The 21,928-nt window shown below is 46.8% G+C and overlaps 1 protein-coding gene across 2 annotated transcripts in view; it reads right to left on the bottom strand.

Moving 5' to 3' along the window:
• EPHB1 (EPH receptor B1) overlaps positions 1 to 21,928 on the bottom strand; it is a gene marked incomplete at both ends in the record, with an annotated part of 429,300 nt that overhangs the window by 109,997 nt on the left and 297,375 nt on the right. For both annotated transcript variants that reach the window (XM_082625932.1, XM_082625933.1), the window contains one exon: positions 4,513 to 4,848. In XM_082625932.1, the coding sequence (XP_082482058.1) occupies positions 4,513 to 4,848 (336 nt within the window). The remainder of the gene's footprint in view (positions 1 to 4,512; positions 4,849 to 21,928) is intronic.

The following is a 21,928-nucleotide window of genomic DNA, read 5'->3' as shown; positions in this document are numbered from 1 at the left end:
CAGGTGCCAGAGAGTGATTGCAGAAGTTAGTGGTGATAACAACCTCTCTGCAGATCGCTTGGCCACTGGAACAGAGAGAGTTCCACCTGATCTGGTCTATTTTAAACTCAAGGCAGCTGTATTCAGTGCAAGGCTGCATCCCTAAAGACCTCACGTAAACCTGAGCTTGCATAATTCATGACCAACCCTGACCAAAGGTGATGGACATTTTTTTGACACCTAAAGTGGCCCAGCTAAGTGGCAATAACTTAGAGGGAGCTTACAACCTGCACAGCTCACCATAATGCAACTTTTGATCAGTCTGAGGATAAAATGGTCACAAACCTGAGTATGAAACCCAAAAACATCATTTGCTGGCTGTGAGATGCTGAGCAAATTCCAAAAGCATTCTGACCTCGGTTTCTTCATATGACCCACATCATTTTCGTAAAGAACTTGATAGGGGCTTGGCACACTGGAGGTGCTCAAAAATGGTAGTCTTCTGCCTCAGCCTATGGACTGTGAGAATCCCATCCTGATATTCTCCAAGTGATACAAGATCCTTGAGTAGTCTGACTATATACTTGACTGGGGTCATCACAGAAGGAGATGAAGGATCGTTGGATCTCAGGATGCAATAGACCCTTTGGCGTCCCCCAGTCATGCTGGTTCCGAGGGAAGAACTATACCTAATATGTATCCAATGGACCAAAAGATGACTACAAAATCTCCTTAAATCAAAACCCTAGGGTCAAGAGAAGCCTACTGGCTTTGTGACCACCTAGAGGGGTGGGATAGGGCGGGTGGGAGGGAGATGCAAGAGGGAGGGAATATGGGGATATATGTATATGTATAGCTGATTCACTTTGTTATAAAGCAAAAACTAACACACTATTGTAAAGCAATTGTACTCCAATAAAGATGTTAAAAAAAAAAAAAAAAGAGAAGCCTACTGGTGACTTTCTCTGATAGACTGATACCAACCATGACTCTTTTTGTCAGGTAGCTAAATCAGCTAAGATGAGCTGCCTGCCTCCACTGGGCAGGGCTCATGAGAGCAACACGATGCAGCACCAATGTGGCACATCTGGGCAGCCCCAAGGAAGAAGAGCATGACAATCCTGCCTCTACTGGACAGTAAGAAAGGCACACCCAGCCACAGATGCCATCCATAGCTCCTAAACAAAGGAGGAACCAGCCCAGAGCAGTGAGCAGCCTCCCAAGATAGATTCTCACGTTCAGATCAAGCCCCAAACTCTTGGAAGACAACTTGTCCAAACCCTTCTCTCATGTGACCCTGATATCCATTGTCAGGATCCAATTCACCTTGGAACAACTTGTACCCCTCAACAAACACACGCCTATCTCCCATTTCCATCCTGAGGCAGGGGGAAGCCTTTCATGGCTCAGCGTCACAGAGAAAATTGTGGCAGGGTAATCAACCTGCACACTGAGATGCCATCCACTCAGCCGGATGGCACCGGCTGTCTCTGAATAACCCCTCTGTGCTTGGAGACTATGATATGGGGAGCCCAGAAAGACTGCCCACCTTTTAGGGCAGGAAACAGAAGAGAGAAACAGAATGGATGGCCTGCTGACCCTCCTTCTAATCCTAGATTTCCCAAGCCCTTCAAGTCTCTGCTTCCTTATAGGAAAAATGGGAACAATAATGTACAAGTCACAGGGTAATTATGAAGATCAAATGAGTCTGTATATTCCAAAATTGTTTGTCAACTTAAAAGAGACACAAACTATGAATAATAACTATTACTCAATCAGGACCCACTCAATAGTCCCCCCACCATTTCAGTTTGGGCTGTTCCAGGCAGGGAATAGATACTCAGTAAACACTTAGCAGTTGATTTAATGATTGATTCCAGGACGACTCTTGGTCAAATTCTTTACCTGCCATCTACCTACTCATGACCCAAACAGTAGGACAAATGTGGCCACAGGTACTGACAAGGGTCGCACCCTACCTGGAGGTCCGAGGGGGGAGGCTGACCTGGATCTTGCCCAGAGTGGAAGAGCCCATGGCTGCTCTGGAAAGGGGACAGGCATATCATGACTTCTTGGTGATACAGGGGTTCATCCACCTTGTCTCTTTATGGATCTGAGTGAGTCACTAGGGATTTTATGATGCTTGTTATTTAGTCTGTCTTTCATCCCTTATAAAATCTGGGGCTTCCATTCATGTTTCTAAACTCTTCCTGCAGAGGTACAGTTTCGAGTGTTTATTTTGAAAGTTCTCATCTTTTTAAACAAATATCTGTTTGTGGAAAGTAATTTGCATTCATATGTGGACTCACCAAACAACACCGTGTTCCTCAGAACCCCACAGCCCATGGATGAGAAACCACTGGTTAACTTGACCTTTATTTTATAATAACTGTATGCCACCAAGAAGCAGTTGCAACCTTACCTTGTTGATTGTAAACTTTCTGACACCCAAATTCCAGAATTCACAAAGAGAAATCATAGATTGGACAGTGACAATGGGGCTGGGACTACAAAATCAGGGAAGGTTAAGAATAAAGGGCCCATGAGAGGGTGAACAAAGGGCATGAGAAATGCTCCTGGAGGCGCCAACGGGTAAGGACAAAAATAAATATTTTGAATATCGGTAACGCAAGGTCCCTTGTAGAAGCCCTGGTCCCTCAGCTCCACGGCAGCCTGAAAAGGTGCAGATGGCAAGACAAGCAGATGGGCAGGTTTGGGAATAGCAGGGTAAGGGAAGGGAGGGGCAGAAATCAAAGCAAACCAATATAAGTGGCAGGTTTGTTCACACATGCTTAGAGAGAGGGAAAAGACAGCCAAGCCCAGCGCAACATGACAGACTGGAAGGATTATTATTCCCAGAAGCTGGGACACTAAAATATTTCAGCCAGTTTTCTGCCTTAAACTCTCCAAGGGAAATACTGCTAACAAAGGCTGCTCATGTTATGTGCTCATCATGATGCAGAAATGACCGTTCTCTTCTCCTTGAGTAAGACAGGCTGTCACAACCTTTGTCTCCATGGCACTGGGGCTGTGGTCACCAGCTGGAGGCTTCCACACTTCCACTCTTATTTTCTCACTACACACGTATGCGTGTAAACACGTGACCATACGCATACATACCAACGCGCACACACGAACACACACACACTCACAGCAAACGCGCAGCCATCTGGACAGCCACGCTCTCCGGCGACACCGTGTTTTCTTCTCCGTCCTGACAGCTGAAACCCAAGAATCATCTGCCATCAAAGATGCCTGGTATTAAAAGAGGTAGAATGAGTCTCAGGATGGGGAGATGAGGAGTAGGGAAGGATGGAGAAGAATAGAAGATGTCAAGAATCGGGGGCTATGTGGAGGGAGAGAGAGCAAAGAGAAATGCTCAGCTCCTGCTATTCCGCCAACAAGCTGTCCTTTTAGAATTTGTTAATTGAGAAAAATCCATAATTCCATGTAAGATCATGGTCCACTGCCCACGACCCCCATCGTTGCCTATAGACGTGATCTCCATGTCCTCTCTGCAGCCTTGCCCCTTCCCTTCAAGGGGGAGATGGCTCATTTCTCTCTAGCTCCTTTGGTATTTACTGCATGTTCACAGCACACAATACTTAGAATATACCACCTTGCAGCTCTGTACTTTGTGTCTATGTCCTGGAAATTCTTCAGTGATTGAGTTTCATGGGAGGAACAATGGTGTCCAAGTATCATTGTATCCCTCACAGTGTCTAATCCATAGCTTGGCACACAGTAAATGTTGAATAACTGTCTCAATAATTGAGCAAATAAATAAATAAATGAGTGAGTGCATGAATGGACTGGTTAAATGGATATAAAAAGAAATGGATTGTTGCAAGAGGTGTGAAAAGTAATAAAAGGAAAAGGTCAGAAGAGCAAAAGATACAGAAATAAAGAGAAGAGAAGAAAATGCGTTCTGAGCTATGCATGCCACAGGGATGTACCAGCCATCAGGAGCGATCTACTGCCAACTCTCTGAAGTCTCTATAACAGTGTAGCATTCATCTGACCAAGCTGTAAAGGAGAACGTACTGTTGAATTACATGGGTTTAATTGAACAATAATCTATGAAGGCAGTACTGACTATCACACGATTTCTGGGAAGTTTCTCTCACTGGGTTGGCTAATAAAGCAGCACTGATGTTCTCAAGATCGTGCAGCGCTTCTGCTCATCCACCCACCTACCCATCCATCCATCTGTCCATCCATCCTTCCAAGGACACTCGTCGAGCCCCAGCTGGATGCCGAGCACTGGGTCGTACTCTGGCTTGGATGTACATCTTTGCTTTTGAACTGGGCACAAGAAAACCCCTCAGAATCCAGTTCATTCTCAGAGGTGAAACACTACAGCCTTTTCCTCCGTGGTCACAAATGCCCAGCGCCTGATACCTTCACTCCTGGGAGGAGGCCTGAGGGCAGACTAAGAGGATATGTGTGGCCGAAGCTTTGTTCCTGCACAGAAGTGGCAAAGAGCCAGCCCCGCAGAGAGACAGACAGGAGCACAGACGCCTGCAGACTTACCAGCTTGGTTTGTGGTGATGTTGACGGAGACGTGCTGTGGGGGGAAGGGACTTTTGCTGGAGACCCCATTGACGGCCTGGATGTCAAAGGTGTAGGGGGTGTGGGCCCACAGGCTGCTGATGGAGACACGGCATTCAGTCAGGCCCAGCTGCCTGGGCACGAACTCCACGTTGTCATCGCAGCGGGAGCAGCTCCGGCGGTCTGCCCGGCACTTCTTACAGATGATGTTGTAGGTGACATCATCCCGCCCACCCATCTCCCGAGGAGGGTGCCACTCCAGAATGATGGATGTCTCATTGACAATGGATATGACATTGCGGGGACCTGATGGCACACCTATAGGGAGACAACGAAAGGACAGTGAGGTTGGATAGAAGTTTCCCCAGCATCTCTCCACTTGTCTTTGGTGTGTTCCTACTCTCATCACATACACACATCCCTTCTCCTCCCTCAACCCCAAATCTCCATGCCTCAATCCATTCTGAGAAAAAATGACAGACAGAGATGACAACCTGTCTCCCACTCCCCTTTTAGTCATCCCCACTGGGGTTTTCCTTCTTTGAATCATGTGTGCCAAGGGAGAGGAGGATGGAGGACTTGGGTACAAGCCCTTCTGTTCTCAGGACCAAGCTGCAGCCTCCAGGCAGCTTTAACATCAACAGCATGTATGTATATTGGACACTTATTGGATTCCTTGTCTTTTCTTAATTGGTGTAGAACTCAAGGGTTGAGGGATAGGAGTGACCCCTCATAAGACCCAACATATCCAGGCATCCTGCAAAAATCTCATACAATCTGGGATCTATGTGGTGTGTGCATGGCATTAGGAGTGCTTTTCTGTAGGATGGGCTGCCAGAAGACCTGGAGAGATGAATATTCACATTGCACAAGTTTTCGTGCATGAAGTCAGGAAATTCACACGGCCACCATTTTTGACCCCATGACACTAGAAGAGCACAGGGGGTTGTCCCAGACACTCTGCTAGCTACTTTGCATGCATTTAACACCCCCCACCCCAAGAATGCTATTGGGAAGGTATAATAATTAACTCAATTTTATTGAAAGGGAAACTAATGCTGAGAATGGGGACTGGCCATAGATCATGTGGTCTATGAGAACTAAAATTGGCATGGACACCACATCTGCCTGATTCCAAAGCTCATGTTCTTAACTATAGCCCTGTGCTGCCTGTTAGTGAAACTATCTTTTCCTACTAAGGGAAGAGCTGGCCTTACTCTGATATGACGCTCCAAGAGTTGGCAGTCAAATCTATAAACGGACAACAGGAGATATGAACAGACTGCCTCTCCTACAAATCAGCCGGGCTCACAGGGACTCAAGGAGGGCAGCCTCTTCCCTCTGGCCAATTCTGCCCATGGCTGCTGATCACACTCTGGCAAAGGCTGAAATGCCTTGTTGCAAAACTCTAGAAAGCCTGGTCCCTAGTAGGAGGGCAAAAATGCTGCCGAATTAATGGCCGGCCGCAGTCCTGAGCATTTGGAGATTAAGTTGGAGAATCTCCTGCCCAAAAACAGAGCAGATCACAGCCTCTGGCTCCCAGGCTGAGCTCTGCTTATCTTCAGTATCCACCTGATGGAAATGGATCCCTCCTGGAAGCACCCCCCACCCCGAATGGTGGGCTGACTGGAGCCACCGCTCTGGATAGTAATGCTTTCAGAATTCACGCACATGACTGTCGCCAGCTGAACAAAGACGTGTATGGCAATTCATGCTGGAGACAGGAATCAAATGCCAACACACAGAATGAGGGAATAACAACAAGGTCGGGGGGCACCAGGGAAGGATTCTGTGTTGAATCAGTCAACAGCAAGCAGCTAGAGCAGAAAGCAAATATTAAATCGGATTGTATTAAAACGTGAAAGAAAATCAGTACTGTACTACATAAAGCCCATTAGGCCTGAGCTAAAGCACGACTTTCATGCATGCTTGTGACAGGGCAGGATTCATGAAGCATTTTTACTAAAGTCTTGCAAATAGTGTTCAAGAATCCCCCACCCTATATGCCCAGGGATGAACATACATCTCTTTGCAAATCAGCACACAGCTAGTACTGAGCGGGCAGTCAGGACCACGCTAGGTGGGCTTCTACAGGGCACGGCCAGCCTCATCTCACACTGCACTAGCCATTAAACGGCCATATCAGCCGGTGCCTGTCTTAGACATGTCTGTTTGCTTGCAATGATGAGACTCAGACCACAAGCTCCCAGTGGTCAATGCCATCACTGCCTGTCTCATTGTTACAGCAGACAGCCTAGCTTCAGCCACAGGCCACTGTTTCTCATGATCATAGTAACTACATTCACCAAGTGCGTGCTCTATGTCAGGCATGGGGTAAATCCTTTAACCATGTTATCTTGCTGCATCCTTATGACATCTTGAGGCTATCACTCAGAAAGCAGCCTTGGGCGGAGGAGCAGAGACAGGTACCGACAGGGAGAGTGACGACCCACCCCTGCCACCCTTTGGAGACCTCCCCACTTCAGTTACCTCCTCTCTCCCCTGAACTTCAACTTCACCCTTTCCCCTAACTCCACCTTATCCCCTTAAACGTGCATAAGTCATTGCCATTTTAAAACCAAAATATGGTCACCTGGCGTTTCTTTCTCTATATTACATGTTCTCTATCTACTGTCCAGCCAAGTTTTCCCAAAGTGGAGTCACCCTGTGGGCCTCCCTCTCTCCATGCTCAGCCAACTGCAGCCTGGTTGCTCTCCCACTCCACCACCATGCCTGCCTTTTTTGGCAAGGGGGCTCCTACTTGAAAAATCCAGGGAGCACAATTCAGTCCTTACCTCCCTGTCAACTCCCTGTGTGGTCACCACACGTGGGAGTCCAACACACAGTCTGTCAGCTTATCTCCTTTCCTCTGATCTTTCCCTTCCTCTATATCTCCACTGCCTCACAATGATGAGCCTTGTCAATTTTCCTGCCCTATTGCAAAGACTCCTAACAATTCTCTAACATCACTTTCCATCTCTCCTATCCATTCTCTCCGGCCAGCGTGTAAGTTCCAAACGAACATGGGATCATACTGTTTTCTACTCAAGCCCCAAATATTCAAAAGTTCACCCTCCTTTCCAAGTCCTTCAGGTCCCCATGTGGTCTCGCTGCTCTTGATCTCATCTCTGGCCCCTTGGACCTTGACCCTCATATTGTAATGAACAGGAAGATTCCTGTGATGTCCTGTGCACACTAAGCTCTCTTTACTTCCTCCAAGCCTTTGCACTGTGTTTTCTCCTCTGTCTGGAATTCTTTTCCTTCTGTCTACTTGAAGAACTCCTGCTCACCCTCCAGATCCAGCACACTCCACCAGGAGTCATGCATCTCTGTGCTGGGCTTCCATAAGCCCACTTCTGGATGCCTAACTCAGAATCCACCATTGCACTGTGATGGGCTCTTCTTATGTGTCCTCGCCACGCTGTGGCCTCCTGGTGAACAGGGGCTGGTGGCTGGTTAGTCTCCATGATTCTTATGCTCAGCATTTTGCCTGGGAGAGGCCCCATTCCACCAGTTTTCAACCTCCACTCAGTGTGCAGGGCTTCAGGTCACATGTGTGCACGCCTCTCCAGCATGAGACATGATGCCCTGTGGTGGGGCTGAGAGGGGATGCAGCTGCAGCAGCAGCAGGGAGGACCCCGCTTGTGCCCCTGAATGGAAGAGGCTTTGGTGAGATAAAGGTGGCGGGTAAGGAGCTGCCCCGTCCCTGATCCATTGGGGTCCATGGCAGCTGGGGGAAAACAACCCTGGTCAGTACTTTCTCCATGTCTGTTCATTTGCTTCCCACTCAAGAAGAAAAGCAGTGGGTTTCCAAGAAGAATTTTTCAAGTTTATTTAGAAACAGGCTTCATAGGAAGCAACCAGCCCTCATTCATGGCTGCACTCCAGAGCAAATGCATCTGTGGGGCATGAACAGGGCTCTGTGGGGGCCGTGGTTGCTGAGTCCAAGGCTGCATAAATCTGAATCCTTTCCTTCCAAGGAGCAGGAACAGACGTTAAGAGCCTTCCCTGGAGAGCAGACTCAGACAGCTCGGAGAACCTGCACTGTGCCTGGGCTCCCAGCACATACTTGTGGAAGTGGCCCAAGTCTGGGCCACAAACGGTGGCTAGAACCCAATTCATTATTCATTTGTTCACTCACTCACTCTTTTAATAAATACTCTGGCACTGTTCTGGGCACTTGGGAAATAGGAAAAAGCAAACCAGACAAGCTCCTACTCCCATGGAGCTTACATGGGGAGAAAAAACTGACAGGAAAAAAGGAAACACAGAGATGAAGGAGATGGTTCCAGTTAAGAATAAATGTCAGGAAATAAAGCCGTCCCCAGGCTCAGATTGCCTCCCCACAATGCTTGCTCATGTCCCTTTTCCCACGAGGCTTCTTCCAGGCCAGGAAAGCCAGACCCAGTGTCTGGGCAGCTGAAACAATGATTGTCCCCAAGTTTGTGCTCCATTGACCTGATGACAAGGATGCATTCCTGCAAGTAGGCAGCCTAGTCTCTCCTGTGCCTGAACAAAGAATCTGACCAGAGAGCAGATTTGGCCTCCAAATAAATCTCCCTAGAGGAAGTGCTAGGGCCATTTCCTACCCATCTCGGCTGCATCCCCTGGGTTTGGGGCCCTCCCCCTGCAGAGAGTATTTGGCCAGCACTGGGGTCCCCAGCAACATCCTCAGGAAGGAGGCCAATTGAGACCAGCAAACCAAAACTTTAAAGGGGGAGTGGAGAGGGAGGCCAGAGGGAGAAGAAAATCTGCTTTCTCCGTCCTCAGAAGCCCTCGGGAAGTACACTGGCAGGGCTCGGAGCCAGGGTCTCCTTGTCTAAACTCCCTGCTCTCTCGTCCGTGTCCTCGTTTTTCTTAATTACATACAGACAGGCTTTTTGAAGCCTCTCTGATCTGTTGCCACGGTTACTACTGATGAAAGCTTCCTGCTGAAAGGGCTAGGAAAACTCAGTCCTTTTAAAGGATGGGAAAACTGCTGAGCTGTGATCCTCTGTCTGGGTGGAAGGAACATGGTGGATTCTGGGTTGTAAGGATGGGTCTCCAGGGTCTTCCAGGATGTGCCTGAGAGTTTGGCTCAGACTGCATGGGGCATGGATGGCGTTGGGGCTTCATAGAGTTAAACAGAAATGATCCTTCTAGAGCCATAGGGCTAGCCCAAGTGTTGTCACATTGAGATAGAATCTCCTGCTTCTTAATGTGCTTTGGGCCAGATGATATTTTTTAAAGAATCGAAAGACAGGGTGGGTGGGAGAGAGTAGTTGAGTTTATTTGTAGGCATAAAGCTGGAAATAAGAGCACTCTTGAGTAATCAAAGGGAAAATCTGCTGAAGACAGGTAAGCCCCAGAAGCCAATTTCTTTATTAGGAATCTTAATAAAGCCAACATCCTGGTTTGAGAATTTAGATGTGAATTTCTGGCTGGTCCGAGGTATAGAGCAGGCAGTGTCCAGCTAACTGTGCATTGTTGCTGCCAGGGTCTCTGTCCTTGTACCCCTCCCCATGGGGAGCAGGTGAGGGTGACAATCACAGCGAGGCAATGCTCTCCTGGGAGGCTCCTTGTGCAGGCTGGAATTGAACTGCTCTGCATAAGGCCACAGATGAGGCCATCCCTTTTGTGTGCACGACCCCTTGAAGAATCTGATGAGAGCAACAAAGATTTTCCTGAGAAAAATGAACATGTACTTGAACATATACTTGTTTCCAGAGACTCTGAGAGGTCTCTGAAACCAACAGACAAACCTCCTAAATATTCACAGCAACAAAGTTAAAACAATATTCTCTTGTTGGCAAAACTTAGGGATGTGAACTTCTAAGCCTTAATTTTCTCATCTGAAAAATGGTAGTTTTGAGGCTTTAATGAGATAGTAAGTCCAAGGGGCTTAGCTATGTGGTTGGTACACAGAGAACTGCAGTTAATGTCAGCCGTTATTAGCATTAGTATTGTCATTATTGGATGATCTGGTTGACCCACTCATTGAACTAAGATTAATCTACTTCAGCCACTTTTTCCTTGAGCAGAAACCCTGATGCCCAGACCTATGCTGACATCCATGAAGATAAGAGGAACCCATGTGTTTATTAATGAGGCAAGACCCCTTACCTACAGAGTACTGGGAGTTGTGGGCACATACAGTTAAGTGTCAAAGCAAGTGATACAGACACAAAGAGTTACAAACGGATGTTTGAGGAATGATGAGATCAATGAAGAACAAAATTTTTAGAGATGGTGTCTGGGCAACCTGCCTACAAGATTGGAGTTGTACTTGGGGAGAAACACCTTGAAGGCTTTCTGCTCTAGTCTATACCCTCTACGACACCTAACCCTTGCAAGCACATCCTAGGTAGAGTCCTAGTCTTGGGTATAGGGCTGTGTCTCCAGAATGGTTCCAGCTCTTTTTACCTCCTGGGCTCAAAACCTCTGTGTACATCTATACATCTGCTTTCTGGCCTCTCAAGAGGCTGTCTGGCTTCTACCAGTATCTGGTCTTGCTTGTTCTCCTTCCTCCTGGCAGGGAAACCCCACCTTTATACTCCTACAGCAAACTGTGTTCTCTATGCAATCTTCCTTTAGGAGAAAGGGTTGAGATAGGGTTTGTGAATGAGCCAAAAAGGACATTTGATACTCAAGACTCTTGAATGCAGAGGCAGTGTTCTCATGGCTGAGAAGAGTCAAGATTGTAGTTTGGAAATATGTGGTTTGCATATTTTAATGTGGGCTGAGGATTAAGAAGGGAGAGAAAGGGAGATCAGAAAATAACACCAGGGATAGGGATGGCAAAAAAAGTGTGTTGTGAGGGGGAAGGAAGACATGTGAGGAGTGGTCCAGGACTGGTTATCAAAAGTGATAGCACTATCAGACACCTCTTTATTCACTGCTCACTGTGACATAGCTATTTTAAGGAACCATGTCTGAGTGATTGGAAGTCTTCCTAGGGAAGAATAAAGGTCTTTGAGATTTTATAGAGAAATAGATAGGAATCAGGGAGAAGAGGCAGACATGGAAATGGGGGCTATGAAGGTCTGAAGAGGTTTTTTATAAAAGCAAAATATGAAGGAAACTAAGTCAGGCTGGTGGTTATGCGTTTGCCCTCAATACAGCATACAGGGCTGAAAGCAGGATGGTTTGGAGGGTAACATAAGCCAAAAAAGGGAAAGTTTGAAAATGTCGGACAGGCTGTAGAGTTACCAAATAAACATGAGGTCAACTTCATGTTCAGCTGTGGTTCCTTCTTTGGTAACCTGTTTATTGAAAACAATGTCAAAACAAAAAACGTCTCTTTATTCTCTCTGGCTGCCACTTGTAGCTTTGACACTCTTCAGACTAAGTTCAGCTCTCTCTCTCTCTCTCTCTCCATTTCTCTTTCCCTCCTGAGGCACCAATTCCTCTTCCACCATCCCTTTACTTGTTGTAGACTTCCTGGGAGAGATTGAACAAGAGTGACCACTATGCTAGAGGAAAGGGTTGTGACGTGGTGTGTCATGCAGGTTCAGCACCTTGGAGAGGGGCATGAGCCTGATCACTCCCACTTTCACTGGGCTTCCCTGGATGTCAGTGGGCAGTTCCCAGAGATTCTCTGTCAGGCACCCATAACACCACAGTAACAAGGGTCTTTGACAACAGGGGTTGTAAGGTTTTGTCACTACGGGGGTGGGGTGTATGACTACTTGAGGCCATATCAGGAAACCAGGAGTAAGTCATCAGGGACCTGGTGGAAAGCAGCGGCATTAAACGAACAGACTGCTGAGGCACCCTCCATTCAAGAGTGGAAGCTTAGAGGGGCTTGGGATCTTTGGGAAAAACGGATCAAGGATTATCTATAATTTGTGAGGGATGAGCACCAGACAACTGGAACACTGTTTTGCTCAATGTGAAGATGGTAGTGTCTGAAGTCCTGAGGTGTCTTTTCCAAAGAGGGAGCTGTGCTGGGGGCCTGAGGCACAGGACTGGAAAACTGAGTCATGTCTGTCCCTTTGCAAGCTCAGGTACGCTGGTTACTCCCCTCAAAATGTAGGCTGTCCCCCCTGCAGAAAGGAGGAGAGGACATTGAAACTTGGAGCAGTCATGTTGCTTTACTTTTCCTAACTGCCCTGGCATCTCAACGTTCCCAGAGACAACTTTACATCACCTTTTGAGCCAGTTTAAAATGAACCCCAGGGACATAGTCTTCCTGGGGATAGACACTTGTGCCATCTGCATGGATGTCAGAAGGACAAGGCTTTGATTCGGTGGAACTTGTTTGTTTCATGCCACTGAGTGAGTGAGTAATTTTGGTAGTTTGCCTAGAATAGATTTCTACAAAGATCATCTGAAAGATCAGAGAGATGGCTGTAGTTTCCTTTTCAGTGGAGTTCTATATGGAATTGTGAATTTCATTTTAACAGCAAACCCTCTATGCAAAGTACTATCATAGGCATTTTGGTACATAACTTAATGAAATCTCATTTTCCCGACATCCCATGAGGTAGGAACTATTATCCCCATTTTACATATAAGGAAACTACAGCTCAGAGCCATTAAATAACTTGCCTAAATCATGTGGTGGGTGAATGCTGGAATCAAGACTTGAGTACAGGCTTGAATGGTTCCAAAGTGCACTCTTAATAACTCTTCCCCCTAGGGTGGAGGCACCTAAGGGTGCAAGGTGCAAGTGTGATGCAAATGTAGCCAGGTGCTGGCGGGGTAGGGGGTAGGTCTCTTGTGGAGGCAGGAAGCTCTTGTTCCTGAACCGTTTCAGTAGTTTCCCTATAGAAACAGGGCAACCGTGTTTCCAAGGCCTTGTTGAGCACGTCTGAGTCTGTTGCTCATTAGGGTCTTGGAAACACTGGTCCTGCACTCAGGCAATTCTCCTAATCATAACAGTTAGTAATAAGAAGAAATGACTAGTCTAAACAAGGAGAGACCCCGCTTAGAGGGATTTCAGGAGCATTAAGGAACCCAGTGTTACACATTTCACCAAACACCAATGTTTGTAGAATGTAATTCTTGTTTCTCCTGCCTCTGTGAAGCTAACTGTCTGGGAGAGAAGGGGGTGAGTTTCACTTTCTGGGAACAGAGACATCCCTTCTACCTGGCCTAAGCCAAAGGCTGAGCATCTAGCATCTGCAGGAGCCCTTGGAGGACGGCTGAAGGCCCTGCACCCCAAGAGGCTGTGTATCTCAGCAGGAGTGGCAACAGCCATCTTGCGTCACTGTCCGTGCAGTGGAGGGATAGAAGGTGAAATCTTCCATTCGTGGCCCAAGTGAGGTCAGAGAGAGGGGAACTTGGACATGACCCCCCTGCAGATTCCTTGCGGACACTTCAAGCCAAGGAGAGCTAGAGGTCATGTCCTCTTAAAGATCTGCCCATCAAGACCTCCTTCCTGGCCCTGAAGTGTGGCCTCGGGGCTTTCAGAAGTGGTGAAAGATGCACTGGACTCACAAAGAAAATCGGGCTCAGTGCCAGCTTTGTGACTTTCATGGATTCTTGACTTATCAATCCATCTGCGTTGCTGAGACCCTACAGTGTGCTAAGCCCCGTATGTAAGATTATGGTATGAAAAATTCCCTGGCATCTACCCTGAGGAGCTCAAAGTCTGCAGGGAAGTTGGGCACCTGCACAGCTGTCATACAAGCCACTGACTGACAAGACTGGTGGAGACGCATCCCCGGGCCTGGAGAGGGCCAGGCACCATGCTGTGGGGACATGCAGGGTCCCTGCCTTCTTCCCACTTATGGGAGAATCAAACGGCAGAATATACGTTGAAGCCATAGTGTATCTTAGTATGCTCCACATGCATTAAATACTAGTTACCCAGGAATCCCTGCCCATCCATCCACCTTCCAGCAGAGAAAGAGTGACCATGTGCACACCTGTACAGTGCATAAAAGACACTGTCCAGAACATTTGACCTGAAGGCCCTCTGAAGACATCTTCCTGCCTAGGGCTTTTGAGGCCCCAAGAAGATCTTCTCTATGGGATCTACCAGGCTTCTATACAGGGCTCCCATCCCAGACTGGGATTCTTTCTCTGTGGGATTCAGGTAGTCCCTGAGAGAAAGAATCCCCATAGGTCATCCTGCTGAAAGATCCATACACTAGGTCACAGCCTGCCAGGCAGGCTCTAAGGTGTTTGCTGCCACCAGAGGCAACAGTATAAGCCAGTCAGATTCTTCGTGAAGTCAGAGGACTTCGAGACACACTTCAGTCTTTGGCACAACAGAAGGATAGACTGTTCCTGGGCAGGGTCTCCCACAGAGCAACTTGTTTTGGAATATCATTCTTACTTGATGCAAACTCAAACCCTGAATCACCCCAAACAGCTCATTTGATGTAGCATGTCCTGACTCAACCTAGAGCTTGGTAACTCCCCCCAGGCTGGTGCCAGTGTGGAGACTGAGATCAGGAAAGAAATCTAGAACAAGGAAACTGATGCTATGTGTCTTGAGGTACAGTTGGCAGCCACTGGGCCAAGGCCTGTCAAGGATGAGGGTCACACACTTAATGGAAAGTAAAGCATCTCAACTCCCCTGAACTCCTCTCGGCACACAGCCTACTCCGAACTCTCAGATACTAGGTACTAAAGAGAGAAGGGCAAGGATCTTCCAAGGTAGTTTTTAAAAGAAGATAACCATCTGGACCAGACTGGAGAAGCTCCTACAGCATGCGGGGGTGGTAGCTGGGATAAGGCCTCAAGACTACTGCAGGATCAGCAGTCCTCTCTCTTCACCTTCCGCAGAGAGAGCGTGGTGCCCATAAAGGACTCCTGCATCTCCACAGTTCTTCACAAATGACAAAAAGCCCCTCACTGTGTGGCAGAATTTTTCCAGTTGTCATAATTCTCCATCTTTTTTAGAGGTTGTATAACAGAATGACATCAAGACAACAGCTGGGAAGAGACTACGGGTTACATAGTCATGGATTGTTTATTTAATTTTCCCTGGGAATACGCAGAAGAGTCTCCCAGCACTGTTGTATGTGATTCTAAAAGAGACTTGTACTGTCTCTTTCCAGGTGTACAGAAAAGGCCCAGAATCCAAAGATAACAATTCAAGGTTAAGGGAACAAAAAGAGAAATTGAAAAAGGCAGGTATACCTCCCAGAAAGGTTTGGGTCATCCAAAAGCAAGTCCTGATTCTGACACTTCATAGACACACTCATTCTTGGCATGGGAAGGAACCTTGGAGGTCAGAGTGTGTCCCTGGTGGTGAATGCCCTCTACAGTCCCTACCTGGTTGGCCAGCCTCTGTTTAATTCCTCCAGTGATGGGAAGTTCACTACTCCCACCACCAGGAAGTCATCTGCTAACAATAATCATAACCTCTTTGAAAATACAATGAAAAAAGTTACCTATTCTCAATACCACAAAACCCATAAAATATGTAGAATTAAATCTCACAAGACCTGTGTAACACTTGCATGGAGACAACTATCAACTTTACTTATGGGCACAAAAGAAGACTTGAACATATGCTCCTGAATGAAGAGATGCATATCATAAAGATGACAGGCATCTCCAAAGTAATCCCTCTAGTCAATGCTATCCCAATCCCAATGTAACAGGATTGATTAATGAGCTGTGCCAAGCTGATTTCAAAGCTCATCTTGAAGATAAAAATGTTTCAGAATTGGCAAGATATTTTGACAATGAATAATATGTACAGACTTGGTTTACCAGTTACTGAAACATACTATAAAGCTACTATCTTTAGAACAGTTTAGAACTGGTGCCAAGAAAGACTAAACAATCAATGGGAAAGAATAAAGATAAGTCTGTACAGTCACTTAGTAGGTAATAAAAGAGTTATCTCACTAACATTTTGGACAATTCAGATGGAGCTCACAGGATATTTTTTTAAATAAATTTATTTATTTATTTTTGGCTGCGTTTGGTCTTCATTGCTGTGCACGGGCTTTCTCTAGTTGTGGTGAGCGGGGGCTACTCTTCATTGTGGTGTGCAGGCTCCTCATTGTGTTGGCTTCTCTTGTTGTGGAGCACAGGTCCTAGGCACACAGGCTTCAGTAGTTGAGGCATGCGGGGTCAGTAGTTGTGGCTCACAGGCTCTAGAGAGAAGACTCAGTAGTTGTGGTGCACAGGCTTAGTTGCTCCGCGGCATGTGGGATCTTCCTTTACCAGGGCTCAAACCCATGTCCCCTGCATTGGCAGGCAGATTCTTAACCACTGTGCCACTGGGGAAGCCCCAGGATGTTATTTTTAATAAGAGAAATAAGAATACCAATATCACATCTTACACAAAAATAAATTTTAGATGGAGGAAGGAGCTAAAAATAAACTCTATACAAAGATTTAAAATAAAATATGAGAGTGTTTTTATACCTTAGAGTGGGGAGGACATATGCAAAACCCAGGCAAAAAGTCAAGATGCAAATCCTCAAAACCAGAAAGAAAAAGGTGGTCAGGTATGAGCTCAAAAATTAAAAACCTCGATAATGCCAACAAATGCACTTATAAATCGAGTTAAAAATAAGTACAGGGCTGGGGGGCAAGATGTCACATATAATTAATAGGCATCTAGAAATCAATTTTTAAAAATAGAAAAATGGCAAATGTTATGAACAGTCAATTCCCAGAAGACAAAATAAATTGGTCAATAAACATATGAAAAGCACACACTAATTTATGAGGAAAATACCATCAAAATTACTAGGAGGTCAGTCAAATTGGCAAAAGTCTTGATAACATCCAGCTGGGCCTGCCAGTGGGGAAACAAGATGTACACCACTGGGAGGCGTGTCACTTGGTCGAGTCTTCTGGGGAAGCACTTTGGTGGTATTGATTGGCTTTCTGAGTGTATGTGCCCAGTAACCCAGCAATTCTATTTCTAGGTGAATTTCCTCCACAAATACAAACTTATGTGCCCCCAAGGTATGTCTGAGCGTTTTCATGGCAGTATTGTTTGTATTAGTGAAACACTGTGTTGGCCCAAATGCCCACCTATGGGGAACTGTATAACACAGCAGAGGTTGCTCTTCCTCCTCCTCCCCCCATCCCCCTGCTCCCCCGTCTGCCATCTCCCCTCCACCACCACACCAACTCTCCTCTCTTCCCCAGTCTCACTGAAGACACATTTCCCAGCCACTTCCACTGAGATCACATGACGAATCTTGACCAATGAACTGCAATCCTTCACTGTCTCAAGCAGGCATCAGCATTACTGTGCTGTCGGGCCAGCTCAGAGGCAACGGTACTCCTTCCTGAGGGACGCAGCCCAGCACTGCGGGTAGGGAGCCCTGAACCCATCAGGTCTGGGCAGAAATCGGGCCCTGACACTCTCGAATGTGTGAGCTAGGGTACTAGCCCTGCCAGGCCTCAGTTCTCTCATCTATAAATTAGGAATAACAGAGGTAGCTATCTTATATTCTGTGAGGTTAATTGAGAAACTCCATGTCAGGGCTTAATCAGCATCAGCTATTATGTTAGGCTTACTGTTAGGCGCTTATGTTCCTGATCCAGTCGGTTGTGGCCTGCGTTGGGGAGCACCAGGCACACAGCACTTGGGGTCCACTCAGAAGAGGCCTCTTCCCTAGGCTGTGGTGGTGCACAGCCTTCCCCATGCAGGGGGTGCAGGTACGGGCATGGCTAACCTCATCAGAGCTGCCTACAGCCCTGGAAGGACCAGGAAGCCCTGGTCCTTCCACAGTTGACAGGCACTAGCACAAAGCCTGCCCTTTGCTCACAGGGAGAGTGAATTCTCACCTCATAAGCAAGTTTCCCTGTGCTGGCCGGAAAACAGCATCCTCTCTGGAGTAACAGAGCTGCTCTCCATCTCTGCTCACTGAGCACTGGCAGGGCTTGGTGGTGACCATGGCTTTCCATGGCCCACCTGCCCCCCCCGGCCCCCAATCACCCACCAACAGAGACAGCCTGCACCAAGGCGCATCTCACTGCACAGCTGTCATGCTGGCCTCACTTCACGCTGCAATGTGGAGCTTCCTTTATTGCCATTTCCCAGATGAACAGAGCTCATGAGATGAGCCCCAGAGGGGCTGCTCAAAAGGCCACCTTGGACATCTCTTGGCAAGTCTAAGCCCACAGTCACGAGAGGCGGGGGTGAAGACACACACCAAGACTACCATTACCCCAACCTTCCCTATACAGAATGGGGAGGGAGGACAGAGTGACCTCTGTGTCCAAGTGGCTTCTGGCCCTCCACCCAGCAACCCCTGAGACAAGCCCCCTTCTTAATGTGGTTTCAGAGTCAGAGCACCTTGACTGAGTGGGGCAGAGGTGGTCTCTGGCACAAGCTGGAGGGAATCCTGGTCCTTCCACAGTTGACTTCAGACTACAGCCTGCTTTCTCTCTGCAAAGTCATCCGTGATCATTTACCCATTGGTGAGTCCAGACTTTAAGCCCACAGCCAACCCCCTATCATAACAGTTCTCAGTTGTCTGGCTCCAGCTGGACACTTTACAGCCAATTGTGTGGAAAGTTTCTCAGAAGACCAACACAGAGTTTCAAAATAAATTACTCTAAAATGCTATTGTCCTGGTCCGATGCCACACATAATTCAGACAGCATGGACATGCCCACACTGACTGTGAGACTCATTTCTTTCCACTTCACCCACCCTCCCGCACAATTCAGAAGGCATCACCAGTACCTCTTTGTACACTTCCAGTAGAGTAGACCACTAATCACTCAGGGGGCTTCACTGTCTTGGACAGTGTTCAGAATCTACCCTTAGACTACGTTGAAAGTGGCTTCCTTCTAAATCTCTGATGAGGGTCAAAGATACCTGGGGCTTTTGGTCTTTGTCACACCCAAGTGAAGCCATCAGGGACATCTGTGGGTCTCTGGCTCTAACTGCCTTGCTGCATTCACATGTTTCAGCCAACTGGGGCATACAGAAGATCACAGTCCTGGTCTGGGAAAGGGTTGGCTAGTGCCAGGTTTCCAATATGGCAGCTGGAGGTCCAGAGAATGAAAACAGGGGTGGAGCCAGTGATCCCACCCACTGTAATGTAGTTTGAGGGGAGGTTCTGAACCCAGTCCCTGGACAGGGTCAATGATCAGTAACAGAGGGGTGCAGTGGGTCCATATCGGTTCCAGGACTGATTGGCAGTGGTGACTTTGAAAGGTGATTGCAAAGAAGAAACCGGCTGGAGGTCTAGGAGGGAGTCCCAGACCTGACCCCCTCCCCAAGGGACTTGGGCTTGGCCTCTGGTGTCAGAACTGGATCAGGATCTGATTCTGGGTTACATGGATGGAAGAAGGTGGACTAGGGGAACCAGGACCTTAGTCACAGCTGGGGACCACCTATGAGGAGCTGGGGACCAAGGTGGTCTGCACAGGTAACACACAGATTTGTGATCACATCGTGATGGGGGGGAGATGGGGGTGTTGGGGTAAGATTACAGCCAACCTAGGATGACTCTCCAGAAGCAACTGCCCTAAAATGCCCATTTCTCCCACACTTTTTTTTCTGTTCTTATTTTGGACAATGCAATTCAGATATGACTCAAACCTTATTCATAACGACCAAAACAAAGACAATTTTTTGAGCCCTTACCATACGTCTGACACTGAGTTAGGTATATACATCATCACAACTTGGCAAAATAATAAACAGCATCCTCACTTTATGGAAAAGAACAGAGGTTCACAGAGGTTAAGTAACCATGGCAAAAGAGGGGTGGAGCCAAGAGTCAAGTCTGGTCTACCTGATCCCAAGAGCAAGGCTCTTACCACCTGGCTATGTTGGGTACCTACCACGTAAGGCCACAGAGGGGATAAAAAATCAGATCAGCATGTCAACAGCTTCCAGTCCAGTGGACAGAGAAAGCCCTACACCTGAATAGATCTGAATAGAATAATCAGAGCGTGCATCTCCTTTCCTGGGGATGAGGTAAGATGCTGGCAGAAGACAGAGGTTGTACAGCCACATGCCTCCGACTGTCTCCTCCTTTGAGGAGGAGAATTGGAGCAGAGAAGATTTAAGGACCCTGAGCTACAGCTGCCATCAAATTCCAGCATCCCTCTGAGACCAGCCCCACCTGGGATCAGAGCCTGCAAATTAGACATCAGAGCCATTGCCTGAAGGCCAGCAAGGAACATTCAGGACAACAGAGGGTCCTAGAGTCATGGGGGTAGACAGTTTTGTTCCGATTTTCAAAATAGAGAAGAAAGTAGATTAAATAAATACATTTTACCTCAATCCCCTCCTACTTCTGAAACTTCATAGTTAAATCAGTGCATGGTGAGCCTCAAGGAAACAATGACAGAAACCAGCATGGGTCTCTAAATATGGCCAAATGACACAGTTTCTTTTAAAAATGTATGAGCCTTTAGAGAAAAAGGATATAAAGAGTATATCTAGGTTTAAAGAATGGTAACTGAAAAAAGTACACAGATACTTGTGTACTGAAGGAAGAAATGTTAGCAAAACGATAATTCCAGTGCTTGGATTTAGCTGCTTTGAAAATAGCACAAAAGTAGGGTGAGCAACTCCAATAATAGTAGTAAAATAAAATATCTTACTTTCATTGAATGCTTCCTGTTTGAACAATGCCAAACGCTGTTCTAAATAGCATTACTCCATTTATACCCTTGACGACACAGTGAGGCAGACACTAATACTATACCCACTTTTTGAATGAAAACGCGGAGACACAGAGCCCTGTCACTTGCCCCACATCACACATCTGGCAAACGTCAGAGCAGTGTTTGAACCCAGACACCAGAGCGCACACTCCTAACATTTATGCTAATACTTGTCCATTGAAATCAGTTTTCAAAATGGTCTATACTTGTTTATTAGTTTCTGCTTTATAACAAAGTGAATCAGTTATACATGTACATCTGTTCCCACATCCCTTCCCTCTTGCGTCTCCCTCCCGCCCACCCTCCCTATCCCACCCCTCCAGGCGGTCACAAAGCACCGAGCTGATCTCCCTGTGCTCTGCGGCTGCTTCCCACTAGCTATCTACCTTACGTTTGGTAGTGTATATATGTCCATGCCACTCTCTCACTTTGTCACAGCTTACCCTTCCCCCTCCCCATATCCTCAAGTCCATTCTCTAGTAGGTCTGCATCTTTATTCCCGTCTTGTCCCTAGATTCTTCTGATCATTTTTTTTTCTTTCTATTTTTTTTTACATTCCATATGTATGTGTTAGCACACGGTATTTGTTTTTCTTTTTCTGACTTCACTCTGTATGACAGTCTCTAGGTCCATCCACCTCACTACAAATAACTCAGTTTCGTTCCTTTTTATGGCTGAGTAATATTCCATTGTATATATATGCCATATCTTCTTTATCCATTCATCTGTGTTTTTTTTTTCAACTTTATTGGAGTATAATTGCTTTACAATGGTGTATTAGTTTCTGCTTTATAACAGAGTGAATCAGTTATACATATACATATGTTCCCATATCTCTTCCCTCTTGCGTCTCCCTCCC

This window comes from Mesoplodon mirus, assembly GCF_964341445.2.
Source record: "Mesoplodon mirus genome assembly, chromosome: 6".
Lineage (NCBI taxonomy): Eukaryota > Metazoa > Chordata > Mammalia > Artiodactyla > Ziphiidae > Mesoplodon > Mesoplodon mirus.
Note: the sequence above shows the minus strand (reverse complement) of the source record. Positions and strands in the feature narration are given on the sequence as shown.